A 27,856-nucleotide genomic window follows, 5' to 3' on the forward strand; every position below is an offset into this window, starting at 1 on the left:
TAAATCTACTTGAATCAGTGTCCAAAGATTGTGGAGTCTTGTAAACAGATAAACAACGATCAATCAACATCCATAATACCAAAAGATATAATGACAGACAGCCATTTCTTCATCAACTGATCCAAATTTGAATCAAAATGTCCATAAACAAACTCAAAAGAACAAAACAGCATTGGCTAGTGTTGATGTGAAAACATGGAAAATGAACTCAATATATGCATAGAACAAACAAGAAAAGTAGAAAAAATCATTCTGCAAAACCTGGAGCAGAAATAGATTGGTATAATCAACAGTCAGGAGACTGAACCAGAATACTTACAGTCCAAAAAGACTAACCGTGGAAAGGTGATGCTGATTAATGATAATGATGAAGTTTGAATGTTTCAATAGTTTGAATGTGATCAAGTACAGTTCTCAAATTCTGGATAGTTTCAAACTGTTCAAAATTTAAAAATTATGCATAGTTAAGTTCTCACAGTATTACAAATACATTTACATTGGGCATATTTAGAATCATTTAAATCGATAATTAAATTGAATTTGAATGAATAAATGTTATTAAATTTATTAATATATACATAATTATAAAAAAAAATTTATACCATTATTTTCTAAATCAATAACTCAATAAGATATTAAAACTTTTTGTTCAAATCCTGTCATGGGTCTCAAAACATAGCTAATTTCATATTTATTTTAAAATATGCTTATTAATAAAAAGTTTTTTTCATAAAAGAAAATTATAACCGATTTTGTTAACAAAGAACTTTGTTTGAATAATCTTGAGTAGTGTTATTTTAAGATGGATAAATTTTGATAAAAAAAAACTTAAATAAATTTTTATTATAAATTTAGTATTTTGGTTAATAATTGTAGGGTTAATTATTTTTAAATAAATCCAACCGATTAATAAATGAATCCATTTAGGTGATGTTAAAATTTAAAAAAAAAAATGGTACACTAAAATATAAATAAATGTTTGAAAATATATATACTAATAAAAAAATCATTAAAAAATTATTTTGACTTTAAGAATAACTATATTATTTAACAATATTTTTTTTTATAAATAAATTTGATCTTCTAACCCATAAATAAAATCAAAATTGTCAATTTGGTGTTACATTTTGATGTATAATATGAACAAACTGAACTGCTTAACCATTAAAACACTTCACTTGTTTTCACCTTAGGGCAAACCATCATGCATATTGTCTTTTTCTATGTTATTGTTCATAAGGTTTGCTTATAATCAAATCACATACAACATTTCAACCAAAAGATAGGTTTTTCGTTTTATTTTTGTTCCGACCGCGACAAATCTGTGAAATAACTATAGCTGAGTGCTGTTTTACATATTGTAAAATGTAATTTTGAAAATTGGCTCATATCCTATTGTATGTTCCAATAAAAAAACCAAAGAAAATGATCCTCAAAGCTCTTTATTTGGACACAGTACAAGAAATCACAAGATTTTGTTACAATCAAACAGCTACCTTCTTCGATGTCACCGAATTCACAATGGTCGCAAACTCAGGTCCCTGCACCAATTCAATTCCATACAAGGATTAAAACCTTAATCCTGTTTAGGGCTTGTCAAGTGTGGTTTATTACTATTTTTTCAAACAGAAAGCTCAAGATTGTACCTTTAGTGAAGCACCTCCTACCAGAAATCCATCAATATCTTCTTGTTTAGCCAGTTCACCACAGTTGCTCCCATTTGCAGATCCTGTAAACATGAGCATTATTTCACATACAAGATAGCGAACAATATGTCATTTCTGTAATATTTCTCATCGGGACTGTGAATTCAAATGGGATCATATCTGGAAACCAAACTAGTCGTCACACGTGTTCTTGAAACAGTGTTTAACAGGTGATCTATTGTTCAAAATTGCATCATTTACATTTACAGTGCATGGATAAACTAATAGAAGCTAGTAAAATACCTCCATATATAATACGAGTCTTAGAAGCAACTTCAGCAGAAACATTATTTTTTAGCCAATCACGAACAGCAGCATGCACCTCCTGAGCTTGTTGAGGTGTCGCAACTTTACCAGTTCCGATTGCCCACACAGGTTCATATGCAACAACTACATTATCCCAACTAGGCACAGCATCTGCAAGGAAAGGGATATGACTTATGAGTTGCATGCTTAAGATTAAGAAGAACCCGAAAAAGCATAACTCCAGAAACCTGCAAAAGCCTTCATCTGCTGAAAACAGACATCAAAAGTTTTTCCTTCCTCCCTTTCCTTCAGCTGTTCTCCTATGCAGGCTATGACTCCAACACCCTGGCTCAAGGCATAAGCAGCCTTCTTTCCTATGAACTGAAAGACAATGAAAATAAGTTTTCTAAATAATCTACTTAGACTATAAGATATATCAGATGAATTTCGGGCATTTTTTGAAGCCATGACAGATATGAATTTTTTAACCTCATCATTTTCCCCAATAATATGTCTCCTCTCAGAATGACCGAGGATGACCCATTTGCAGCCAATATCCTTTAATTGTTCCACACTGTAACAACAAGATCACAGAATTGGTAAATGTGTCAAAATGGTAAACCAACTATAGATTGTGAACAGAAACACCTCACATTCTATACAAGAAACTGAAAACCAATCAGCAACAAAACATGAGAGACGTACAAATAGTGAAAACCAGACCATTTTGTGTGTAACCCCAGAAATATGAGGAATTAGCAGACTCGTAGTGAAATTTGCACGGTAGCAATAAAAACTATATCCTTTAATATAAATCTTCCAAACCCCATAGTAGTTAGACCTAGGGGCGTATATAGAATGTGGATTGACAATGGTAACAAAATAGTCAATAACTACTTGAATGGCTTGATGTGTACCTAAACAAGATGTATTCTAACTATCATCTCATGGCAAAACAAGTTAAAATATATTGATTTGACATCTTTAACATCGTCGATGAAATAATCAATAAATGAGTTTTTATGCAGGTTTAGCCTATTTTTCTGTTTAAGTTATTTGACATGGACACATTTTAAAGTTTTTCTTTGGGCATGACAACCGACTATTTGTTGCTCTAATTATTTTTTACGTAAATAATACACTTATCTTTAAAAAACGGATTGGACAGTTTCTAGTTAATGCTGCTTTGGATATTACTCAATGGAACTTGATCAAAAAGAAGCAGTCTAACCTAATTTCTCCAGTGAAGGCCCCACCCTTGCTGATCCATGAATTCTGAGCTGCAATCTCAATTCGATCTGTTAGTGAGCCCTTCACCTGATCTAAGTAAAGGAAGGGAGGTCCAACAACCACATCTGCAGCACAAAAAGGAGAATGAAGTTGTAGTTTTCAGGAATCAAAAACACTTTTTGTGCAATTTTAACAATACAGTTCAGAAACAAAAAGAAGCATAATTTTAGGTCATTAGAAGACATATTTCTAACAATTGCTGGAACAAAGTTAAACCCTTAATTTTGCTAATATGAATCGAACTTCACATGATGTAATACCAAAACAAAGTTAATACACTGAAAAGGAAATATAACTCACCAACATCCGCCTCCAATGTTACATTATTCAGGTCAGAGACAAGCTTGGAGATTGACTCCTTAGTTCCATTCTAAGAAAACAGCAATCACAATAAGGTTATGACACAAAAACCTTATGCATATCCAAGAGCTAATGAAGATCAATGTTCCTAAATAAAAAAGCCTTCTCAAACAGTATTCAAATTTAAAACATCCTCAAATGAATTCCCTAACTCCATTGTGATTTTAGTTGACCAAGTAGAGAAAGTTTGCAGATACTTACACACTTCCAGTTTCCACCAACAAAGAACTGCAATAAAAAAAGAACCACATCAGACATTGTATGATAGAACAAACAAAAAGGCATAAGATAAACATAATGATCTAAGTCATGATTTAAAGATGTCATGACGTATAGGTTTTCATTCATACCCAGAAAATGCTCAATCTTTAGAATCTAAACCAAAAAGTAATGAATCCAGCAGAACAAATCAATGTCATTGATATACATACATTCTTACTACAGAAATGAAAAATTGGATGGGGGAAAACAATACCCATAAAAAAAGAAAGTACCTTTCCAGAACCAGCCATGGTGATAACCCCTCTGCAAGCTTTCGTCTTGGAGGAGAGACGGAGATGGGAATCGACGCGATGGAAAAGAGATTGAGTTGCAGAAGTGAGAGAAAGTGACTGGTCGAGCTTTGAGCAAGATCGACGGAGACCAGAGAAGTGTGGGGCAGTAGATATGGCAGATTTAGGGCCGGAGAGTTGGGATACAAGAGATGTTGAAGCTACCGCCATGGCCGCCGATTCTGGTTGATATTTCTCTCTCTAAAGCAATAGTAGCTACAGCAGGTTTGGCTAAATTTGTGGCGCTGTGTCCAGTTGCTATCTGATATATAAACCACACAAGGCGCGTATACAATGTAACAACGCGTGTAATGCAATTAAATTGTTAATTTTGAAACATACTCTTGTATTTTTAACATAATTATGACTTTACACTCATACTTAAATTCTTCTTTTTTATTTTAATTTATTTTTTCAATTCCAACTTTTAATAAATACAAATAATAAAATTAGAAACTTGACATTTGTTCTCTTAAATTTAATTAATCACTATTAAAAAATTTAAAAAATTAAAAACTTTAATTGAGATAGCTAAATTTGTAAGTAAATACTAATTATTTAAAATTGTTAAATTAAAAATTAATAATTAATAAAAAAATTTGCAGTGTAAAAATTTCTTTAAAGTGTTAATATAAGAAATAATAAAAACTTCAGTCTTCAACCATTTGAATTTAAGTTTTTAAATTATAAATTTAATATAATATTATTTTTAAGTATTTTAAAAAAATAGTGTATATTGATCTTAAAATTATATGAATGAGCATTCCTAACCATTTGTAATATATTATTTATATGTTCATCTTCATATCTTATTCTATTTATGTATTCTCTCAAATTATATATCTTAATTTCTTTAGTGACTTTTTTTTTTATAAATACAATAATGCAAAAAGTGGCATGTACAAAAGGGAAATTTGATATGAGGTTATTTGATCTGATGGTAATATTATAATTTTTTTGCGCTCGTGGTTCTATATTTTTTTTATACGATTTTGCCCTTGTCGCGAAACGCTAAGTCACTTAGCGTTTCGCGAAGTGGATTAGGGTTAGTATAAATACTCAAATATTTTCATTTTCTTAGTTTTCTTTCTCTCTCTTCTCCCGTTCTCTCCTTCACGGCGGCCAGCGGCGACGACGGACGGCGACGGACGGCGGCGGTTATCTATACAGATCTATACAGATTTACAAGATCTTCTAACATAATCCATTTATGTTTTTACCTATACAGATTTACAAGATTTATAACCCTAAATCTATTTTGCATGCAGGTTTCCGATTATAGGGTTTAGGGTATGCAGATCTCCGATTCTAAGGATTTGAAGGTCGTCGAGGTAGATGTTCATTTCAGATCTGATAAACAGTTATGTTCATGTTTACATTTTCTTCATTTCAAAACCTTTTCATATTTCGTTCATATTTGTTCATATTTGGTTCATATTTGTTCATATTTGTGGGTTCATATTTGTTATTTGGTTCATATTTGACCATTTCGTTAAGTGTGGTTCATTAATGGGTTTTGCATATAATCTTGGATCATATGAGTTCCGTTTCAGGGAAGATTCGCTAAGGACTTACCGTTTCGCTAAGTGCTTAGCGTTTCGCTAAGTGCTTAGCATTTCGCTAAGTGCTTAGCATTTCGCTAAGTGCTTAGCACTTAGCGAAACAGATCTTGTCTGTCTTCATCACCGGTGAAACTGAGCTCATGATTCCTAAAGGCTCCAGTTAGAGCCATGAATCCTTTGATGGTTGCAAAAGCCTTAGGTGGAAAGCTTACATGGTATGTATCATGTATGTATGTAATGTAAGAAAATAAGAGTATAATTGAAATTTGTTTGTTTGATTGATTGTAGTTTCGAGAGGGATTGGCTACGGAAAGATCTGAACGTGATTGGGTTTGGGTTGATCGGATGGTTAGCACCTTCCAGTATTCCGGCGATCAACGGACTCTTTCCAGCATTGGGACTGAGCAATTAAAATATATTTCTGTTTCTTTCTAATATTAATATACATAAACAAGTAAACAAACAGGTTAGGCTGGTTACTTGACACTTGAGATTGTTCTTGGCATTGACTTTTGGACAAATTGGATTCAAGGGCAGGACTGAAGATTACTTCAGTAAATAAATAAATTAATTCTAATTAAGAAAATAATAATATATAAAAAGTGAACTACTTTCTTTGGTATTTGTTAATGAATGTTTAAGCTGCTTTTGGTATTTGTTAATGAATGTTTAAGCTGATTTTGTTTCATTTCTTTCTATACCATTTCATTTATGCATCAAACTAAAACATAACCATTTCTCTACAAATGAACATTTGATTTATGCAAAAGTAAAAAAAAAACAAACAAACATTTTCTATACCATTTCATTTATGCATCAAATTAAAACATAACCATAACAAACATTTTCTATACCATTTCATTTATGTATCAAATTAAAACATAATCATTTCTCTACAAATGAGCATTTGATTTATGCAAAAGTAAAAAAAAAACTATAAAAACACCATCTGTGGGAATTGAACCCACAACCACATGGTTAAAAGCCACGCACTCTACCAGCTGAGCTAAGACAACTCATGTTACAATATTTAGCGAAACGATAAGTCCTTAGCGAAATGGGAAGTCCTTAGCGAAACGGGAAGTCCTTAGCGAAACGGTAAGTCCTTAGCGAAACGGGAAGTAAACCCTAAACAACAGTGATTCGAAGATGCATAAACCAAACATCAATAAACTTGAAATATCATAAGATAAACGTACCAAGTGGAACAGTGCTCGTGCTCGTCGTGAAACTCATTGTCGTTTCGCCGCCGTCGCCGCCGATCGCCGCCGCCCAGTTTAGAGAGAAGGAGGAGAAGAACGGGAAGAGAGAGAAGGAGAAGAAAAGAAATGAAAAAAAATGAGGGAAGTTATATTAAATAGTAAGGGTAATTTGGACATTTCACACATTTTCACTTCGCGAAACGCTAAGTGACTTAGCGTTTCGCGACAAGGGCAAAATCGTCCAAAAAAAATAAAATCACCACGAGCGCAATTAAATTATTAAATTACCACCAGGTCAAATAACCCAGTCTTTAAGGTCATTTTGTCAAATTTCCCGTACAAAATAAATCAAACTAATATTAAAGAAAAAGGTTCAAAAATGATTATCAACATCTCCAAATTAGAAAAAGGAAAAGAGAAACATAAAAAACTAAGTTATGGTCTGAACAAAAACTAAGTTGTGTAATTTGCTTTTGTGTAGGTACAACACAAAGAAGAGCGCGATCAGACGGGTTGTCTGAAAAAGAGCGCAAGCAAATGGAATCTGAACTTCATCAGACTGGTTTTCTGAAGAAGAGCGTAAGCAAACGAAGTCCGAACTTCATCAGACGGGTTGTCTAAAGAAGAGAGCGAACATACGGAGTCTGAACTTCATCAAACGGGTTGTCTGAAGAAGAGCGCAAGCAGACGGAATCTGAACTTCATTAGACTAGTTGTCTGAAGAAGAGAGTAAGCAAACGGAGTCTGAACTTCATCAGACAGGTTGTCTAAAGAAGAGCACGAACAGACGGAGTCTAAACTTCATCAGACGGGTTGTCTAAAGAAGAGTTCAAGCAGACGAAGTCTGAACTTCACCATACGGGTTGTCTGTAGAAAAACGCGAGCAGACGAAGTCTGAACTTCATCAAACAGGTTGTCTAAAGAAGAGCGCAAGTAGTCAGAGTCTAAACTTCATCATACGGGTTGTCTAAAGATGAACGCAAGCAGACGGAGTCTGAACTTCATTAGACGGGTTGTCTGAAGAAGAGCACAAGTAGACGGAGTCTGAACTTTATCAGACAGGTTATCTGAAGAAGAACGCGAGCAGACGGAGTCAAAAATTCATCAGATGGGTTGTCTGAAGAAGAGTGCAAGCATACGGAGTCTGAACTTCATCAGACGGATTGTCTGAAGAAGAAGCACTAGCAAACGTCTAAGTTTCAATAGACGCTCTGGTCTAAAGAAGCACTAGTAGACGTCTAGACTTCAACAGACGCTCTAGTCTAAAGAAGCGCTAGCAGACGTCTAGGCTTCAACAGACGCTCTGATCTGAAGAAGCGCTAGCAGACGTCTAGGCTTCAACAGACACTCTAGTCTAAAGAAGCGCTAACAAACGTCTAGGATTCAATAGAAGACTAAAGTAGTGCCCGTTCATATTCCTTGCTCATTGCCCGATAAATGACAAACTACCACATCAACACACACAATAATCCACGGAATAATGGCACATGTCAATATTCAGATTCGACTGTTGCATTAATTGTCATGCATCATTTATACAAACCTTCTAAGAAGCTCAAATAGTCACACGCCATTCAAGTAGGGCTACGATACTCAAGTGCGGCTACAACACTCAAGTAGAGCTACGCTACATAGCACGCAGAGCTCTACAACACGCCATCATTGAATGCAAAGTGGCTGTGACTCATATATATATGTGGATCTTAATCGAGAAGGGGTTGGACGTATTGCACACATTACTGCCACTATTCAAGATTACTCCCTCACTATCCCAACTATAATTCATATACTATATATTTTCCATTAATATAAGATGAGAGAGAAATTGATGTAATATCTGTTAAGAATATTAAGCGTTGTAAGTTAAATAGAGGGTGTCTGTTCAACAGAGTGAGAGCTAGGAGTTTAGGGTTTATGCATTGTTAAGTCATGGGTTTCTGACCGAGCTTGTGTAGAGACTATACAAGTTAAAGTCTTCTAGTGTATCCTTCTGGTAATAAAAGAAGGGGTGACGTAGGAGTTTTATCTCCGAACATCCATAAACAACTCTGTGTCCATTTCTTACTATCTTATTCATACTACATCAATACACTTCAAATCTAGCAAGTTATTCCGCACTTAAATCTGATTCAAGAGCTCACGAAGATTTGTCATGAGAATAGAAATAGGTCTTAACCTCTAATAGGGTTAAAACCAAATTAGAAGTCGATAGTCGTTCAACAATACTTAACCCCACCGGTTGTTGTTGACGCCGATCCCAACAGCATACGTGTACAAACGTATTGGCCAGAGTTTATTTTAGTTCGTAGTTTGGTGATACTCGAGAAAGAGTTTTTGCGCTTCATCCTTCGTGCCCGTTTTAAAAATGGTCTCTACTTATAAAGTTGGTTTCTGAAAATCGGTTGTATCACGTTTTATTTTTACCAATTATTCTTCCGTTCCTAGTCATTCTAGACTAGGTTTTAGCGTTATATAAAATATTGAAACAACAATATTTAAATATTGATACCTTTTGTTGACGATAACTAGAGAGGAATATACCTTAAAAATATCAGTTATTTTAAGGGTGTTAAGGTTTAAAAATAAACACCAAATAAGCCTTAATCAAAATATTTTTTGTGGAAATATCCCAAAAATATTTTGAAATCATTTTCTAATTTTTAGGAATTTTTAGAAAATGGTTTGAGGGTCCAAAATTAAAAAATAATTTTGGAATTTTTAAAAGATAACCAAACAAGCCTTAGGACCAGAGTCCTAAGTCTTGGATTTGTTTTTATAAGTTGGAGTCTAAAAACCCTTAGTCTAGGTCGAGGAGCCTCTCGGTCGAGGCTTGGGATCTTCAGTTGGAGTGCTGAAGTCCCTCGATCTAGGTGCTAAGGACTCTCAGTCCTTGACTGAGATCATCGGTCTAGGTGTATCAACCCACCGGTCCTAGGTTAGCTCTAGGCTAAGTTCATCGGTCCGAGATTAGGGAATCCTCGGTTAGGGTCAAGACTCCTCGGTCCTATATATACAAATCATCTGTCGGACCTCTCGGTCCTAGCTTAAGAACATCGGTTGAACCTCTCGGTTCTATTAAATTTCTCGGTTGGACCTCTCGGTCCTAGGTTCAAATTTCTCGGTCCTAAGTCTCAGTCCGGACCGATGATTGTCGGTCGGACCTCTCAGTACTCAAGAACACAAATGTTGCAAATTTTTTTATTTTTGATTTAAGCTTGGATTCTTTGATCCAAGAGTTTGGGTAGCTTCACAAAGCTTCCAAGAACGGTGGTGGAACCAAACCGGGGCCAACATGGGCTGACTCCAGGATTAGTTGATATTTTAAATAAATAGTACTATGATAGAAATAAAATGATATGTTAAAATATGTAGTATCAAGTAGTTGTAGTATTAATTATTTTAGCCAAATGACCCGGGTTCGATCCCCGATAATGTTTTTTTTAGCCCATTTTGAAATTTGATCCTGGTTCTGCTACTGTCCAGGAGCATGTCGATCATCTTCTCAAGGTATCAATCAACCTTGATGATGATCAAATCGTTCAAAACAGTTTGTGATCAAAAAATGGATTTTTGATTTTAAAGCTATTTTGAGGAGAAATGAGCTATCCAATATCTTTCTTATATCTCATATATTTGATTAGTACCAAAATAAGAACACTGTCTATTCGTTTTGACCAAATTAAGAACTCAAATTTTTTTAATTATTTTGAAAATTTTGATTTTGATCAAACGTGATCGGGATGGCTCAAACATGATTCAAACAGTTCCCAACATGATTATTATTTTTAGAATAAAGGAGAGCTAGCATGGGCACCCCCACAACCATGACTCCCGCTTAAACTCAAAACTCTTCCAGATGTAATCGATCCCGTGACATTTTGGTCTCTTAAGCCGATTCTTACTACTAGGCGAATCCATATAAATGTTATACTTTAAAAAAATTATTATTCACTACATTTTTTATATATTTATTTAAAAAAAAATTATAATACACCAGTAATATAGTCATTTTAAAAATACATTATGTACATTTGACCATCCTCAGTAAACCCAACAACCTCTACTCATAAAACAATCCATTTAATAAAAAAAATATTTATTTACTTTTTAAACATAAAAAATTATATATAGTATTTTGATTAAAAATTGAGAATTTTTATTTAGTCATATTTAATTCTATAAAACCATTTTTTTTATTAGTTTTTAAAAATAAAATTAGGGCACTCAACAAAATTTTAATACGAAATAACCCAAAAACTCAAGCCGGTTTGATTCTCCCTTGATTCAATAATCAAAGAATGTGACTGCATTTGTACTAAAAGATTTTTAAAAAGTACAAACATTTAAATTGATCTTGGTGTGTCTTGTTTTGCTTAAGTTATTAGGATATCCATTGGTTGAAATTCTAAATTGTGAGATAAAATTGTACACTCGTTGATTCTTCAGGAGCTTAATATATTTTATAATGATTATTAATCATTGTTTGTAGGTCACGCGCTTGAAATGTTTAGATCCTTAGCTTCGTTTGATTCCAGTTTTTAAGTCAATTTTTGCTGGGTTTTGCATTTTGTTGAATTAAACTATGCCTTAATTAAATATGTGGAGATTTTTGCATTTCAAATCTTCATAAAAAAAAATAACTTTTCAGAAAATCTTAATAATATAACTTTTCAGTTTAATAAAAGATAAAAATGATTTAATAGAATTTTTATTTTATTTTTTAATAAGAACTTCATCATAATAATAAGGTAAATAATCGTGCTAACTTTCTCCATATGAATTAAAAAAACTAAATTATTGCAGTTTAAAAGCAACATGCATTATCCCTGTTTTTTTTGTTAATCAAACTAGGCTTTAAAATCTTTGATTTGTGATTAAAGTGTGGATATTCGTCAACGGTGGGTCTGATTAAGATTGTTAGATAGAACACAAGCTTATTTAGACGTTAAGAATCAGCTAGGAACATTTTATTGATATCTTTTTAAAGTTAAACCTACCTATATAGATTAATCATATAGGTATATTTTAATCCATTTTTTTTATTTGAAAAGAAAAAATTCGTGTAAATTATGTACTAGTACAACTAGTTCAGTTAACCGTATCACCTAATAAAAATTAACTCATTTAGCCTTTATCAATAATTAATACTATATATTACTAACTATAGTTATTTTTTTTTTTATTTTAAATTTATTAATTTTAATTTTTTTTATTAATTAATTAATTAATCTATTTTTACTATTTTTTTTGTCTATTCTTATTTTATTAATTAATTAATTCATTTATTTTCTTTTACAATTTTTTATTTGATTATTATTTTTTACTATTTTGTTTCTTACTATATTAACATATATTATTTTAAAATTATTTGGTCTCTTTTAAGAACTAATATTTAAATAATTCAATATTTATTATAATATTTAATTAACTAATTGATAGAATAATATATTCATTTGTCATTTCATGTGATTTTTATTCCAATTTATATAAATATGATGAGTACATAATTTGTGTTTAACTTATAGAAGAATAGTTTACACTGCAAATAATTTTTTTTAAAAAAAATTATACAAATAATTATTTAATAAAAATACTTTAATAAAATATAAAAATATTAAATTATCAAAACATTTTAATAATTTATACATTATAATATTTTATAATTCAAGTAGACCAACTAATTTTAAAATAATTTATATTGATATATAGAGAAACAAAATAATAATTAAATAATAAAAAAGAAATAATAAAAAAATAAAATTAATTAATAAAAAAAATAAACAAAGAAATAGTAAAAAGATCATTGAATTAATGAATTAATAAAAAAAAAAGTAAAGAGAGAAAAAATAAATATTTAATTAATAAATATTAAAATTTTAAAAAACAATTAACCATGTTTAATTGTACTAATAGATACTAGATGAGTCAATTTTTAATAGAGATGAGAACGTAGATGAGTCAATTTTTAATAGAGATGACAACGGGTACCCTACCCACCGAGAAGTGAAGTATCCATCTCCGACCCAATTTTTATTTTATTATCCATCCCGACCCCAAACCCGACGGGTATATCTATTTCTATCCCCATTCCTGATTCATCGGGTACTTCATACCCGCCGAGTACCCCATTATCCAATTAATTAATGAATTTTTATTTATTATTTTCTAAATATATTAAATACTAAATGTTAAAAACTCATATGAAATATTACTTACTTGTATAGTTATATTGTAGAAGTTGAATAATATACATACATAAACTTCAATAAAAATTTAAAAATTAGAGAGAAGTTCTTCAAAAATTAGAGTAAATGTTGAAACAAAAGAAAGATAAGAGATGTTAATCTTGAAATAAGAAATGAATGGAGAGAGAAAATATTTGTTATTAAAAAAATAGAAAATTAAGAGTTATGAGGAATATAAATTAAATTAATGATGACCTGGTTGAGTGTGGGTATAACTAATTAATTAATATATTTAATGTAAATTTGTAATTATGGTAATAATATAAAATTTGAAAAGTCATTTAATTTTTTAATATATATATATATAATATTAATATTTCGGGTATCGGGTTTGGTTTTGCACACTTCCCATCCTGAATCCGACCGGGTAATCATTTTTACTTCCCATCCCCGACCCGAACCCGAATCTAACTATCGGGTACCCACGGTTATCGAATATACGGGTACCCATTATCATCCCTAAATATGTACGTTTAAATGAACTTTTATTAATTCATACGTTCAAATAAACTTTTTTTTTCCTAAAACAATTATATTTTTATTACATTATTATTATTAATTTAATTATCAAATTACTTAATTTAACAATTAAAATACTCTTATTAAACTAAAATTTTAATTATAAAAAATTATTTTAATAATTCATTTTATAAAATATTCAAATAACTTTTATTTTATATAAAATAGAGAAGATCTATATATTATTAAGGAATAGTGAAAAGATAAAATATGTAAAGGTCACAAAGAGATTGTTTGATCTTGTTTATAATTTATTTTCAGGTTTGGTAAAAAAAAAATCTTAATTTTATAAAACAAAAATATGTCATTCCTTTAACCATTCCGTCATGGATGTTTAGCGAGATCCTCATAAATTGAATAACGATAAGTACTAAAAATCTACACTTTAATTTATAATATTTAAATAATTATTTTGATTACTTTTAAATAAATAAAAATTAAAATAATTAATCCAAAAATCTATTTAAAATAATTAATTAGGATTAATCATTGTCTTAATTAATCAAATTAATTAAAGATTAAGAAAAAACAAAAAATAAAATTATTTAAGATAAATGCTTTACCCATTTTATCTTAAAATTATTTTAGAAAAAATGAGGGACACAAATAAATAATTTAGAATGATTTTTTTATCCATTTGTCTAAAATTATTATTTATTTAACCTTAAAAATATATATAAAAAATAAATAAATTAGTAAAATATTTTCCATATTTATTTCAATATTTTGTATATTTAAAAAGATCAAAATTAAAACTAAAAGGTGAAAGAAATGTCAATTTTAAATAAACCCTTAAAATTTTAATAAAAATAAATATCAGTAATCGGGTGTAGCCGAAATTCTGTTGAATGGCTACAGCCCAAACTATAGCCATCAAATGAGCATCGGATTTTCATCCAACGCCCATCAACAACACACATAGCCCGTTGTAGCGGAAGCAGCGCACGCCCAGGCCGTAGGGGAGCAACTAACATGGATGTTAGCTCCTTCCATCTAAACGCTAATGGAACGCTAACGGAACGCCTCGCGAACGCTGGACATGCACAAAACGACACCGTTTTGGCCTCCGGTCTTCTTCTTCATCGCGACGCCACGAGGATAAGGATGAAGATCCTACCACGATGATCATTTCTCCTTATTAAAATAGGGATGATTCATCCATATTCCTACGACTTAAGCCAAAAATAGCCAAAAGCCATTAATGACTTTTGGCTGATTCAGGCCACTTGAAGCCTCCACCAACTTAGGGCAGATATAAATAGACCCCTTGAGTCATTCCCAATCCAAGGAATCAACCTCCCCTTTAAATCAAAGAAAATCAAAAATCCGCCATTAAAAACTTGAAACTTTCTGATTTTTCAAATTTTCTGTTTGAGGCCTTAAAGTTTGGATTTGAGCATCCTTAAGGATCAATGTGTGTTCTCCAATCCTTGGTAAGAATCCAATCCTCTAATTCATATTTATAGTTTGAATATAGAATTTTTATATTTCAAATTGCATAAGTATGTATGCTTGTTATTTATGGTGTTTTATGGTTGAATAATGATCCTATGATCATTTAGAAACTATCTAGATAAGATAGATCCGATCAATCGATCTAAATAACAAAAACCCATATTTGAATTTTTAAAATAAAAAAACAGAGTTTGATGTTCTTGGGTTAATTTTGTTGAATCACAACCCAAAAAGTTTCCCAACATGATTGTAATGATGTTGGACAATTGTTTGGATCCATCCCGATCATGTTTGATCAAAATAAAAAATTTCAAAATAATAGAAATTTTGTGTTATTGAATTGGTTCAAACAAGCTGCAAATGTTCTTATTTTGGTATCAATCAAGTATATGTAATATAAGGAAGCTATAGGATAACTCCTTACACTTCAAAACAAATTCAAAATCAAAAACCAAATTTTTAATCACAAACTGTTTTTAACAAATTGATCATCATACAGGTTGATTCATACCTTAAGTTGATGATCAACATGTTCTTAAGAGCTTTGTAAAGCTACCCAAACCCCTGGATCAAATAATCCAAGTTTAAAAATTGAATTTATAAAACTAAACCTTTATGTTCTTAGACCGATGCTCGTTAGCCTAGAACCGAGAATTTCAACAGGACCGATAGGTTCGATCGATGTTCTTGATCTAAGACCAAGAAATCCGACCGAGGATTTCCACTTAGGACCAAGAGGTCCAACCCGGGACTGAGACTCCTGAACCTCACGACCGAGAACTCTGACCTTACGACCGAGAATCTATGAATGGCTAATTGAAATCGCCCCATAGTAATCAAACCGAATTACCCCGTTTGGGGCGGTTTCCCCCGAAATCGAATGAGGATGGAATGAGGATGATATTTGTGTCCCTCGCCCCGACCCACCCCGATTTTGTGCCGAACACTATAAACACAATTAAATATATAAAATCACCGATATATTTATTTATTTACTATATTTTATAAGAGTTGTAAGTTTATTTATTTATAATAATATAAAATTTCAATATATTACAATAAATATTATATTAAAAAAAATCGTTTATATAATTGTATTGTATAATTTTTTATTTAATTTTTTTATAAACGGTGCTTCGCGGGATACCTTGAAACCGAACGGTGTAGGGATGATATTAAAAAATCCCCGAAATACAAATAGTACGGGGATGATAAATACATTCTCTACCCCGAACCGTCCTATTGCCATCTCTACGAGAATCCCAACTTGGGATCGAGAGCTCTCGAACCCAAGACCGAGGGACTTAGCCTATAGCTAGCCTAGGACCGAGAGATTTATACACCTCAACTAAGGGACCTAGCCCAAAGCTAACCTGAGACCGATAGGTTTGTACACCTAGACCGGCAAGATCAATCAAGGACCGATAATCCTTAGCATCCAAATCGAGGGACTTCAACACTTAGAACGAAGATCCCGAGCCTCGACCGAGAGGCTACTCGACCCCGACCGAGGGTCTATCGACCTCGACCGATAAAAATGAACCCGAGGCTTAGGAATTCGGTCGTAAGGCCTATTTGGTTCCACTTTTTAAAATTCAAAATTATTTTTATAATTTTGGGACTCCAAATCATTTTCTAAAAATCCCGAAAAATTAGAAAATGCATTTAATTTTTTTTGGGATATTTCCACAAATATATTTGACAAAGGCTCGTTTGATGTTTATTTCTAAACCCTAATGCATTTAAAAATGACTGATATTTTTTAGGTATTTTCTCTCTAAGAAATCATCACCAACATATACCAACATTTTAAATATTATTGTTTCAATATTTTAAATAACGCACAAACCTTACGCATGTTTAGGACCGGAAGAATAATCGGTAAAAATAAAACGTTATATAATCAATTTTCAAAAGTCATATTTATAAATAGAGAGCGTTTTTAATAAGGGTACGAAGAATGAAGCGCGAAAGTCATTTTCCGATTATCATCAAACTACGAACTAAAAGAAAATTATGGTTAATACGTTTATATACGTATGCCAACATTTATTGATTTTCAAAAGTTAATTGGCGTCTCTGTTTTAAAACAAATAATCTTTTAAATTAATTATGTTTAATTAATTTAAACTAAAGGATTTTCTAAAAATCAAATTGTGATTTGATTATCATAAATTCACGGATTATTTAAAATTGAACCCCGACGTTAATTATTTTTTAATTAATTTTATAAGTTGTTAAGAATCAATGATTTTTTTTAAAAATAATGTTTGATTTTAAAAGAAAATATCTAACACGCAAATCGAAATTGAATTTCTCGAACCTCGAGCTTTTCATGGAAACCTATTCAAATGAGTTTTTTTTTCTCAAAGGGTTACAAAAACCAAATTTTAATTAATTTTTTTTGGATAAATCATTGTAATTTAGGATAAATCAATAAAATGACATCAATTCAAATCCATACAGAAATTGGGTTTATGATAAAATAAAATCATAAATCGCGAATAGTGAATCAATTGAGGATGAAAAATTAGTTTAGTTCTCCATTTTTTAAAAAAGAAAAGAAAAAAATGACAAGATTTATTGAACTCACAATTCTTTATATATATTTTTTTGAATGTCAAGCTGACCGAGGAAATTTGTTGCCCCGCACACGAATGAGAGGTTAGGCCTCTAGCCTAGTTTTGATCGATAAACCCTTGCCCATGACCAGTGTTAGAGATCTGCTCCCGCGTAGGTGACCCACGACCCGTTCTATACGGAGACCCGAATCGACACGCCTTAAGCGCTATTTCTTTTATAACATTGATTTAATTTCTTATTTTTGTGTTTTAGTGCCTTATTTGATTTTTATAAAATTAAAAAAAAATATAATTTATTTTTAACTAGAATAAAATATTTGTACTTATGGCTCTTTTTCAAAATTTCTTTTGATGTACACAATTGGACTTTTAAAACCCAAAAACTATGAAATTGATTTCTTTGTGTTCACAAAATTTATTTGTAAGCATACAAACTTAATGTTCATTTTTTGAATTATGTTGACACTAGATTTTCACACCCGAACATATTTTAAATAAACATGGGCTAGTATACTTGATTATTAGAACGAAAATTCAGAATAATTAATTAATTTAAGAAAAGGTCCTCTAACCCATTTCAGGGTTAATTAAAAAACTCAATTTCTTTTTGTAAAATATTAAAAAAATACAAATATAAATAAATATAGTTAATAAGGCGAACATGTAGAGCGTTTAGAGACTAATACTGTGTTTTTATGTTTTACAATGCTAAAGTTGCCTTGATTCTGGTGCGAGCCAATATAATGCCTTAGAAACAAAAGAGAAAACATGTTTCTTGTGCACAAGTTGTAAGGAATATTCATGAACTTGTAGCTACGGTTGTTTTTTGGCACAATTAGAATACATCAGAAGATGTTGAGAGTGAAAAAAGTTTCTTAGTATATAAAACAAATTCTTTTCACCATTAAAATTTGTTAGGATCGGGTTAACTATAGAGAGGGGTTCTGAATATAGTTAACATCTTTAAACTTTCAGTTTGATGTTAATCTTGTGAGGGATTAAGATTTGTTTCTATTCTTCGCAAATCTTCGTAAGCTCTTGAACGATTTCAAGTGCGAAACTGTTTGCTGGATTTGAAGCGTTAGAGAAGCGAATGCAAAGAGCGGAAGGGAAATAACACACAGAGTTTTATGGATGTTCGGAGATAAAACTCCTACGTCAACCCCTTATCCTGTTTCTAGAAGGATATTCATTAGAAGACTTTGATTTGAATAGAATGCTACACAAATCCGGTCAGAAAACATAGGACTTAACAACCGCCTATTTATGAACTCCTAGTTAACTCTCTGTTGAACAGAACAACCTTTGTCAACTTACAACACTAAAATTTCACATAGAAAAGACAATAGATGAATTACAGAATAATCACATGGAGAGTAAGCACAACACTTGGAAGTTTGGAATTCTTGCACTTGTGTTCATAGAATAATCATTAAGTTAACGAGAGTGCAAAAGTGAGATTCTAGAGCGAGAGCAAGAGGGATTCACCGTTGTCCTTGGATAGCTATATATACTAAACTTGCACCAACGGTCGAATATTCATTTTGGACACGTGTCAGCTACAAAATGGATGGATGCCAATAGTACAAGATTGTATAGTAGAGTAAATGCGTTTAATCGTGGAGAATCAGTTCGTACATCAGAATATTCACAAGAATGTGGTGTATAGGACAGTATATAACGGGAGCTGGAATATTTAAATACGTGGAACTTGAAACAACTCCTGAAAACAAAATTCATTATAACGAAAAGATGAGAGTATGTTGATTAAATAACTAGTAAAGAAGCACATATGATTGGATTAAGACAATAAAATATAGGCATTGACTACTGGATAAACAACTGAAAACAAATTTCCGATAATATGATTGCCGAAGAAAATAGGAACATCAACATAATTATTTGAAAGAATATAATATTGTTAAAATATATATAATAATAATTATTAAATCCCTCCATCAATGACTAAGGTAACCATTAATGGAGGTAATAGAAAATTATCATTTGATTGACTCAAGAACAACAATATTCAAAATTAAATCCAACCTAATCTCAAAACGCCATAAAATCTAGAGCCTAATGTTACGACCCATTCAGATGGGGTAGGAATGTCAAGCCCACAAGGTGCATTCTCTAGAAGTTTCTAGGTTTGTGTAGCATTTTCCTTTTGTAGAACTCTCTAGAATTCTCTAAGAGTTCTCAAAATTAGGTAGTTAGTAGAATTCTATAGAAGTATCTAGGAATTCTTGGGTCTAGGTTAGGTAAAATAAGAATCTAGAAAACCCTAGGTCAAGGAGGATCTAGAATGATCTCTCGACTTGTATATAAACAAGTCTGAGTCATAAACCAAGTACCTCCCAATCTTGTACATCACACTTATAATAAACAATATATTCTTCAAGCTCTTTCTTTCTCAAAGTATTTCATCTTCTTGCATCTTTAGAAAGACTGATTAGCTAGGATTATGGCAATCTAGACTAGTGTCGCGCAGGACGAAGAAATATTCGGTGATCGAGTTTCAGCCCGTGATAAGTGGTATTGTATCCACGTACGTGCTTCTATATTTGAAAAAAGATCGTGCTAAGAAGGGATGTATGGAGAGGTACTTTCGGGCATCAAGTATATTTAATGATCGTACCAAGTTGGAGACAATATCTTTCTTCTTATAAGAGATGACATTTCTATGGTGGAGGAAGCGTGAAGTAGACATTGAACGAGGTATGTTGAGGATGGAAATATGGGACGATTTCAAGACCGAGTTAAAGCGCCAATTCTTCCCCGAGAATGTCGATTTTGAGGCTAGAAAGAGGCTAAGTCAACTTGTGCACAATAGTACCATCAAGGAGTATGTGAATGAATTCCAAAAGTTGATGCTTGAGTTACCTAGTCTAATGGAATAGGAGACTTCGTTTGCGTTTGTTAACGGTCTAAAGACTTGAGCATAGATAGAGTTGCGAAGGTCCAAGGTACAGAACGTCTCCGAGGAAATAGTGGTCACGGAGAGGTTGATTGAGCTCAAGGTGTTCCTGGATAGGCCGAAGCTCATCCGAGTTGATGAGGAGAATGGTGGGGGAGACCACCCACATGATAAAGAGAAAAGTGGGGGAGACCTCCCATCCAAGAAGGGTCATGCACAAAACAACTCGGGGAGGTAAGCCGATGAATCAGGTAAGTCAAGAGTTTGTCATATTTATGCTGCCCATAATCACATAAAGTTTATGTACCCGTTCAAAGGGAAAAAGGTTGCAGTAGTTAAGGGAATCGAGTCCTTCGAGGAAGAGGAAGAGACTCGAGTGGGATCCTTGAGATTCCTCAATACTGTGAAGACTAGTGTTGCAGAGCCGATCAAGGGAACAAAGAGGGGTTCAATATTCGCGGATTCTTTGATCGGGGGAAGGCGCATCAAAGAACTAGTGGATATAAGGGCTACTCACAACTTCATGCATGAAGAAGTAGCTAAGGTATTGGGTCTTTGCATCAACCCAACGAGGGGGATGATCATGTCCTTTAATGTAGCCAAGACTATGGCTAGAGACGCCAAGAAAGTGCACACCAGGATCGGAGACTGGAATGAGACAATCTCATTTATCTTAGTCCTTATGGAAGACTACAATGTAGTGTTGAGACTACAATAGTTCGATCAGGTATGTGTTTGTATAATACCTTTTTGGAACACGGGAAGACTAGCGTGATATCAACAATAAGGGAATTAGAGGGAATGGTCATGTTCTCGGCGACAAGATTCAGCCGAGGTCGCAAATGTGGTAAAGGGACATTTGTCACTTTTGCTAGGAAGGATGATGGGGACAGTTCCAAGGGGAAATGAGAAGTACCCAAGGGAGTCTAGAGAGCATGCGGGAAGGCCTTCGAGAGGCTCAAGTCTAGAGGCACCAAACAACCATCATCTCCATAAGTTTGGCCATAAGTTACGTTGGCCAAAGTTAGTCTGCCTTCTCTCTCGTCAAACCCGTAGAAGGAGAAGTAAATCGTGTTCGGACATCTTTGGAGAAAGTCACCAAGAAGATGAAGAAAATGGCAGATTTGAAGGGGCGTATAGTCAAGGAAAGGGACCGAGGAAGGGGGGAGTTACCCCCGCAACAATTGAAGTTTGTGCACAAGGGGCTTGTGCTTAGATGCGAGTGACCGATCAAAATTGAGGGACGTGTAGGAAACGTCTCATATCAGTTGGAGATGATCGCTAGAAATCACACAAAGCATCGGTCTAAGGTCGTACCGAGGATGGCGACGACTTAGGTGGGGGAGAATATTACGGCCCATTCAGATGGGGTGAGAATGTCAATCCCACAAGGTGCATTCTTTAGAAGTTTCTAGGTTTGTGTAGAATTTTCATTTTGTGAAGCTTTCTAGAATTCTCTATGAGTTTCTTATTCGAAGTAGGTTGTGGAACTCTCTAAAATTCTCTAAGAGTTCCCTGTTTTTGGTATGGTCATGGAACTCTCTAGAATTCTTTAGGAGTTCCTAAAGTATGTAGATAAGAGAACTCTATAGAATTCTCTAAGAGTTCTCATGAGTAGGTAGTTAGTAGAATTCTCTAGAAGTCTCTAGGAATTCTTGGGTCTAGGTTAGGTAATAAAAGAGTCTAGAAAACTAAGTCAAGGAGGATCTAGAATGATCTCTCCACTTGTATATAAAAAGTCTTGGCCATAAACCAAGTACTTCACAATCTTGTACATCACACTTATAATAAACAAGATATTCTCCAAGCTCTTTCTCTCTCAAAGTGTTCCATCTTCTTGCATTTTTAGAAAGGATGACTGACTAGAATTTTGGAAATCTAGACTAGTGTTGCGCGGGACGAGGAAATATTCAGTGACCGAGTTTCAGCCCGTGACATTAAACTTTGAAACCATATTATAATAAAGGAAAAAAATGTATATGAATGTTATATATTTAATTATATAAGTTATGTTTACTAATAAACATTATATTCGACTTATAAGAAAATTAATATAATATAATAATAATATTATCATAATTTATAATATTAATATCTTACATATATATTATCTTATATTCTAACATAGACAAATATATTTTATTTTACATATATATGACTATCAAAGTGCAGTTGGTTGAAATTATTTTTTATATATTTAATTCACATGCTGAAACAAATAAAAATGTATTTATTAATGATAATAAAAATATTCTTAAAATATAAAAAATCAGTTTGAAAATTTTATTGTATCTTTTCTTGATTAATAACATCATAAAAATTCATAACCTCTTTCTTCATCCTCCACTTTAACATCTTCATTATCAACATCTAATAAAAAAGTATAAATAAACTAATGAAGTATCATACTTCTCAAACTATACTAAATAAAATCATTTCACATTCTTTTAAAAATATTAGATTACTAACATACTTTTTTGTTTTATTTAAAAAATAATTTATAACACAATTTTTTATTTGAGGAACAATAAAATACTATACATGAATATAATAGCAAAAGAAAATTATCGGACACAAATATTATACAAATTAAATAATATCGATCTAAACTAATTATTTATAATGGAAATAAAATAACTAAACTGACCTGAAATCAAAAATATTGTCGTCTCTCGAAGATGTAACAAAGACTATGAAAGACAAAGACGAAGATAAAAAAATCCTACAGAAAAGATGTGATAATTAGTAAGAAAACAGTAAAATAATATACAAAATGATATTAACAAAGAGTTCAACTAACCTTCAACCTAAAAACATTCTCAAGATTCAAGATAGAATCATGCAGGTAGAAGAAAGAAGATGATTATAATAAATCCTAAAGAGAGAAATGATAATGAGAAAGATGAGAGGAAGATGAAGAGGTAAAAAGTAAAAGATAAATTAGAGATAGCGTGTAGAGGGAAGGAAGATAAAGAAATTTTCAATGGAAAAGAGAAAAGTAATGATGACATTAAATAATGATTTCATTTATTAATTATATATTTTCATTAAATAAATATAATTATATTTTATTGGTTCGATTCGGGGATCAGTTCGGTGCATGTAAATACCATCCCCGCCCCGAACCCCGGTCAACATATTTCGGGTTTTCCCCGACCCGCCTCGATCCCCAGTCAAAGCGGGGAAAACCATACCAATCGGTTCGGTTCGGCTCGATTTCAGCGGAGCGGTTTCAAATTGTCACCCCTAGTAGGTAGTGAAAAAAGTGATTTGTATCAAAGGTACTTTGAATTTTGGTGTGTTTTACAAAAGGGGAGTTGTTGGAGAGTTAACTATCTATACAGATAGTGACTATGTTGGAGATATTAATGATAGAAGGAGTACACGTGGTTATCCACTCCTTTTGAGTGGAGGAGCTGTAGCATGGGCATCGAAGATGCAACTAATGGTGACTATATCCACAATAGAGGCTGAGTTTGTCATAACAGCTCACTATGCTTGCTAGTGTATTTGGATGAGGAGGATTTTGGAGAAGTTTGGGCTGGAGTAGTCAAGAAGTACTACAATCATTTGCAATAACAGTTAAACTATTAAGTTGTCCAGAAACCCTATTCTTCATGGTCGGAGCAAGCACATTGACGTTCAGTTTCATTTCTTGAGAGATCTTACAATTGTATTGCAGGCATTCTAACTAAGATATTACGGTGGGAGGTTTTGTCAAGTTGAGGGAAAAGCTTAGAATATGTGCAAGAGTCCGCGTTCAGTTTAGGAGAGGCATTGTTGGGTTTAATTTAGTCTTTAGTCAATTGCAGAATAAAATCCTATCTTTTAGGGGTCAATTAGTTGTCCTAGTATTCGATTTTTCAGTTATGTTTCCATAGATTTCTACGCCACGTTCTTGTAGAAGACTAAGTCTTAACTGTTAGTTTATTTAAATTCAAGCAAGCAATATTAATAATTATTGAAGCATTAAGCTTTTGTCTGAGTTAGGGCTGCAAATGAGTCAAGCCACTCGTGAACTGCTCGCGAGCCGCTCGTTCAAAACTCGACTTGAACTTGACTTTGACCAAGTTCGATCCGAGCTCAAGCCGACTCGTTTAATATTCAAGCCGAACTCGAGCTCATAAAATGTTTGCTCGATGGCTTGTCGAGTTTTTTCAAGCCTAATAATATATAATATATTTATTTATTTAATATAAAAAAAATTTAAAATTTAAAATAATTTGTTTTCTTTTCTCTCTCTTTTCAAAGCCATATAAAAGCCCACAATCCACATTATTATATTCTATTGTCATAAAACAAAATCATAATTCCTAATGTATCAAATCTTAAGTGACTCTTCGTCACTTTTTCTCTTGTCTTCACTGTTTCTTCTTCTTTTTCCATTTCTTCTTCTTCATCATCAGTAGTCTTCACCCTTTCTTCTTATTTCGCTTTCATCATTATTTTCACTCATTCATAATTGGTTAATACATTTTACATGATATCTCTCATCTACACTATTTCTCTCATTCATTCGCAAGAAGCTTACAAATAAATTAAAATCAATTTCATTTCTATTATAGCTAATGCTCCTACTATTAAATAACCTTGATTTTTTTTATTTTTTATTATAAGAAAATTGTTCTTATATAGATCGTTCATAGATCTATATAGAAAAATACTATTATATATATTGATCAATTAGTCAAGAACAAAATAGGTTTACAGTTTGTATTAGAGTTAAATTGATGATAGAAAAAAGGGAGTAGACAATATTATATTATATATAATATTAAAAAGATAAAAAAAATTAATATATTATATATAATATTAAAAGAGATAAAAAAAATATTAATATATTATATATAATAAAAAAAATATTAATATATATTTTGTATATATTATGAAAAGATAAAAAAAATTAATATATTTATATATAATATGTTGAGAAAGAAAATGAATTTACAAGATTAATAATATATTATAATATATAAATAAATTAATAGTTCTTATTATAGATAAGTTAATAAATTCTTATTATATTTGTACTTAAATAATTAAATATATATAATAATATTTAATAGAAAATTGGTTAAATTTGTTTTTGTGATATGTACTCTTAAGTAAGTTAAATTTTAATTATTTGTTTTAATATTTTTTTTTATGTTAATTACTTTTAAGCTTAAATATTTTATATTATTAAATGTAGGTAGTTACATTTGTGCTATACTTGATTGAAGAACGTGACTTAAAAAATGTTAATATATTGAATGTTCAAACAATTTGTATTTTGATTTTGGAATTTTATATTTTAGATTTTTGATTAGTAATTGTAGTTTGATGCTTTTTGGATTATCATGTTTTTGGAATTTTAAATAGTCATGATTATTTCATATATTTATTTTAAAATATTATGTTTTAAATATTAAATATGTATGAAAGTTTAATTTTTCATTTTAAAAATAATTTTTTGTTTGATTTCGAGCTCAATCTTGAGTTCAAGCTTTTCGAGTTGAGCCAAGCTTATAGGTAAATAGTCGAGTCGAGCTCGAGCTCAAATTTATAAACTCGTTCGAGCTCGAGTTCGAGTCGAACTAATAAATACTAAATCAAGTCGAGCTTGAGCTCAAGAAAATTCGAGCTCGACTCGACTCATTTGCAGTCCTAATCTGAGTGATTTCTTTTAGTTCAGAAAACACTCAGACATTTAATTTATGAATCGTAAGATCGCAAGTTGAGTTCAATGACAAGATACATGTTTTTTAAAATTGCAGTTAGAACACTTCTTAAGACATTACATTTAACAGGAGAAGCCACCTCTCTCATTTTAAATGATTGAGTCCTATTATGAATGATAAGTTTGAGTAAGTAGTTTTTTCTACGACAATTGTTTACTTTAGTTCATAATTTGTTTTTTTATAATGATTCAAAGCACATATATATGCAATAATTTTATTTTTTAACTTTAGGAAACTAAAGCACAATTAAGAGTAATGACACAAACTTTAATTTCAAATATTTTAAGTGTGAGTTGAACATGTGATATTTATTCTCTTATATATCATGTTTTGTCACTTCAGTTATCCTATTGGGTTTAATATGTTTTTTTTTTTTAAAATAATTACAAAATTTGTAAGAGTGGAGTATCAATTTATTCATATAAGTTAAATGAAACCATTCAAAATAATGTTTTATTCTTATAAAGTTTTGAAAATGATTTTGAGGTGTTAATTGATTTAAATATTCTTATTAAAATCCAAGAGTTCCTCATTTTTTATTTTTTAATTGGTTAGGGTAATTTTAACTTGTAAATATTTTGTAAACATTTCATGTCATTGAAGGTAAACATGTTATTAAAATATAATAAATGATTTTGTTTTTCTTTTTAAAATTAGTTAATTAGAGTGTTATAATCAAATAATATATATATATATATATATAATTAATGATTTGTTTATGTCATTTAATTTAGACGTCTCGAATAGGATATGTGACAGAACTATACGTTTTTATAGTATATATAGCATAATATCTTTTATAACCTAATTTCAAGTAAAAATTTATCACCGCCGCCGCAAAGATAGAGAGAGTAGAGAGTTATACAAAGAGATTTATGAACAATACTAACTACTTGGTCGTGGTCAATGAATCACAAGGTTATAATAGATCTAAGTATCATTTATCAAATTGTCTATATTCATTTTATTCTCTAATTTCACTTATATTTTTTAGATTTTACAACAATGCTGACTATTTGACCAAGGTCAATGAATCGCAATGTAAGAATCGATCTAAGTATCATTTATCAATTTGTCTATATCCATTTTATTCTCTAATTTCACTTATTTTTTTAGATTTTACAGTTGCGTATGTTTCAGATGAATATTTTCACTGACGTGATGGAGTCAATGAGATTTACGAGGGCTCTCTTCCGAAAAAAAGTGAATCAACTTCTAGGTGTAAGTGTTCTTAATTTCTCCCTCAAATTTGTAAAACATAATAAATTCTCCTATTTTCCAATAATTATTTTGTTTATTGAGTTGAAATTCATATTCCTATTTCAAATGTGAAATTATAAACATCATACAGGAGTGTTTGAAATCATATGTTTAGATCAGTGAATGACAACATAATAATTTACATTTATGTTTCATTTGCTCTGAAACTATCAGATTGTTGAGTTTTAAAAATATTCTATGAAATAGATGTGTATAGTATAAATGAATAGATATATTTGTT

The 27,856-nt window shown here is 31.5% G+C and overlaps 1 protein-coding gene and 1 non-coding gene across 2 annotated transcripts; both read right to left on the bottom strand.

Moving 5' to 3' along the window:
• Positions 1-1,269: 1,269 nt before the first annotated feature.
• Positions 1,270-4,399, bottom strand: LOC124911752 (triosephosphate isomerase, chloroplastic-like). The gene is made up of 9 exons (XM_047452267.1): positions 4,097-4,399; positions 3,804-3,830; positions 3,543-3,612; positions 3,184-3,307; positions 2,442-2,526; positions 2,201-2,333; positions 1,950-2,123; positions 1,647-1,729; positions 1,270-1,541 (listed from the first exon to the last, which is right to left on the bottom strand). Exons 1-9 carry the CDS (start codon positions 4,322-4,324, stop codon positions 1,485-1,487), a joined length of 981 nt encoding a protein of 326 aa, XP_047308223.1. The 5' UTR covers positions 4,325-4,399; the 3' UTR covers positions 1,270-1,484.
• A 2,259-nt stretch (positions 4,400-6,658) lies between these two features.
• TRNAK-UUU lies at positions 6,659-6,731 on the bottom strand. The gene has a single exon. It is a non-coding gene; the product is annotated as a tRNA-Lys (tRNA).
• Positions 6,732-27,856: the final 21,125 nt, after the last annotated feature.

Source organism: Impatiens glandulifera, chromosome 8 (assembly GCF_907164915.1).
Source record: "Impatiens glandulifera chromosome 8, dImpGla2.1, whole genome shotgun sequence".
Taxonomy (NCBI): domain Eukaryota; kingdom Viridiplantae; phylum Streptophyta; class Magnoliopsida; order Ericales; family Balsaminaceae; genus Impatiens; species Impatiens glandulifera.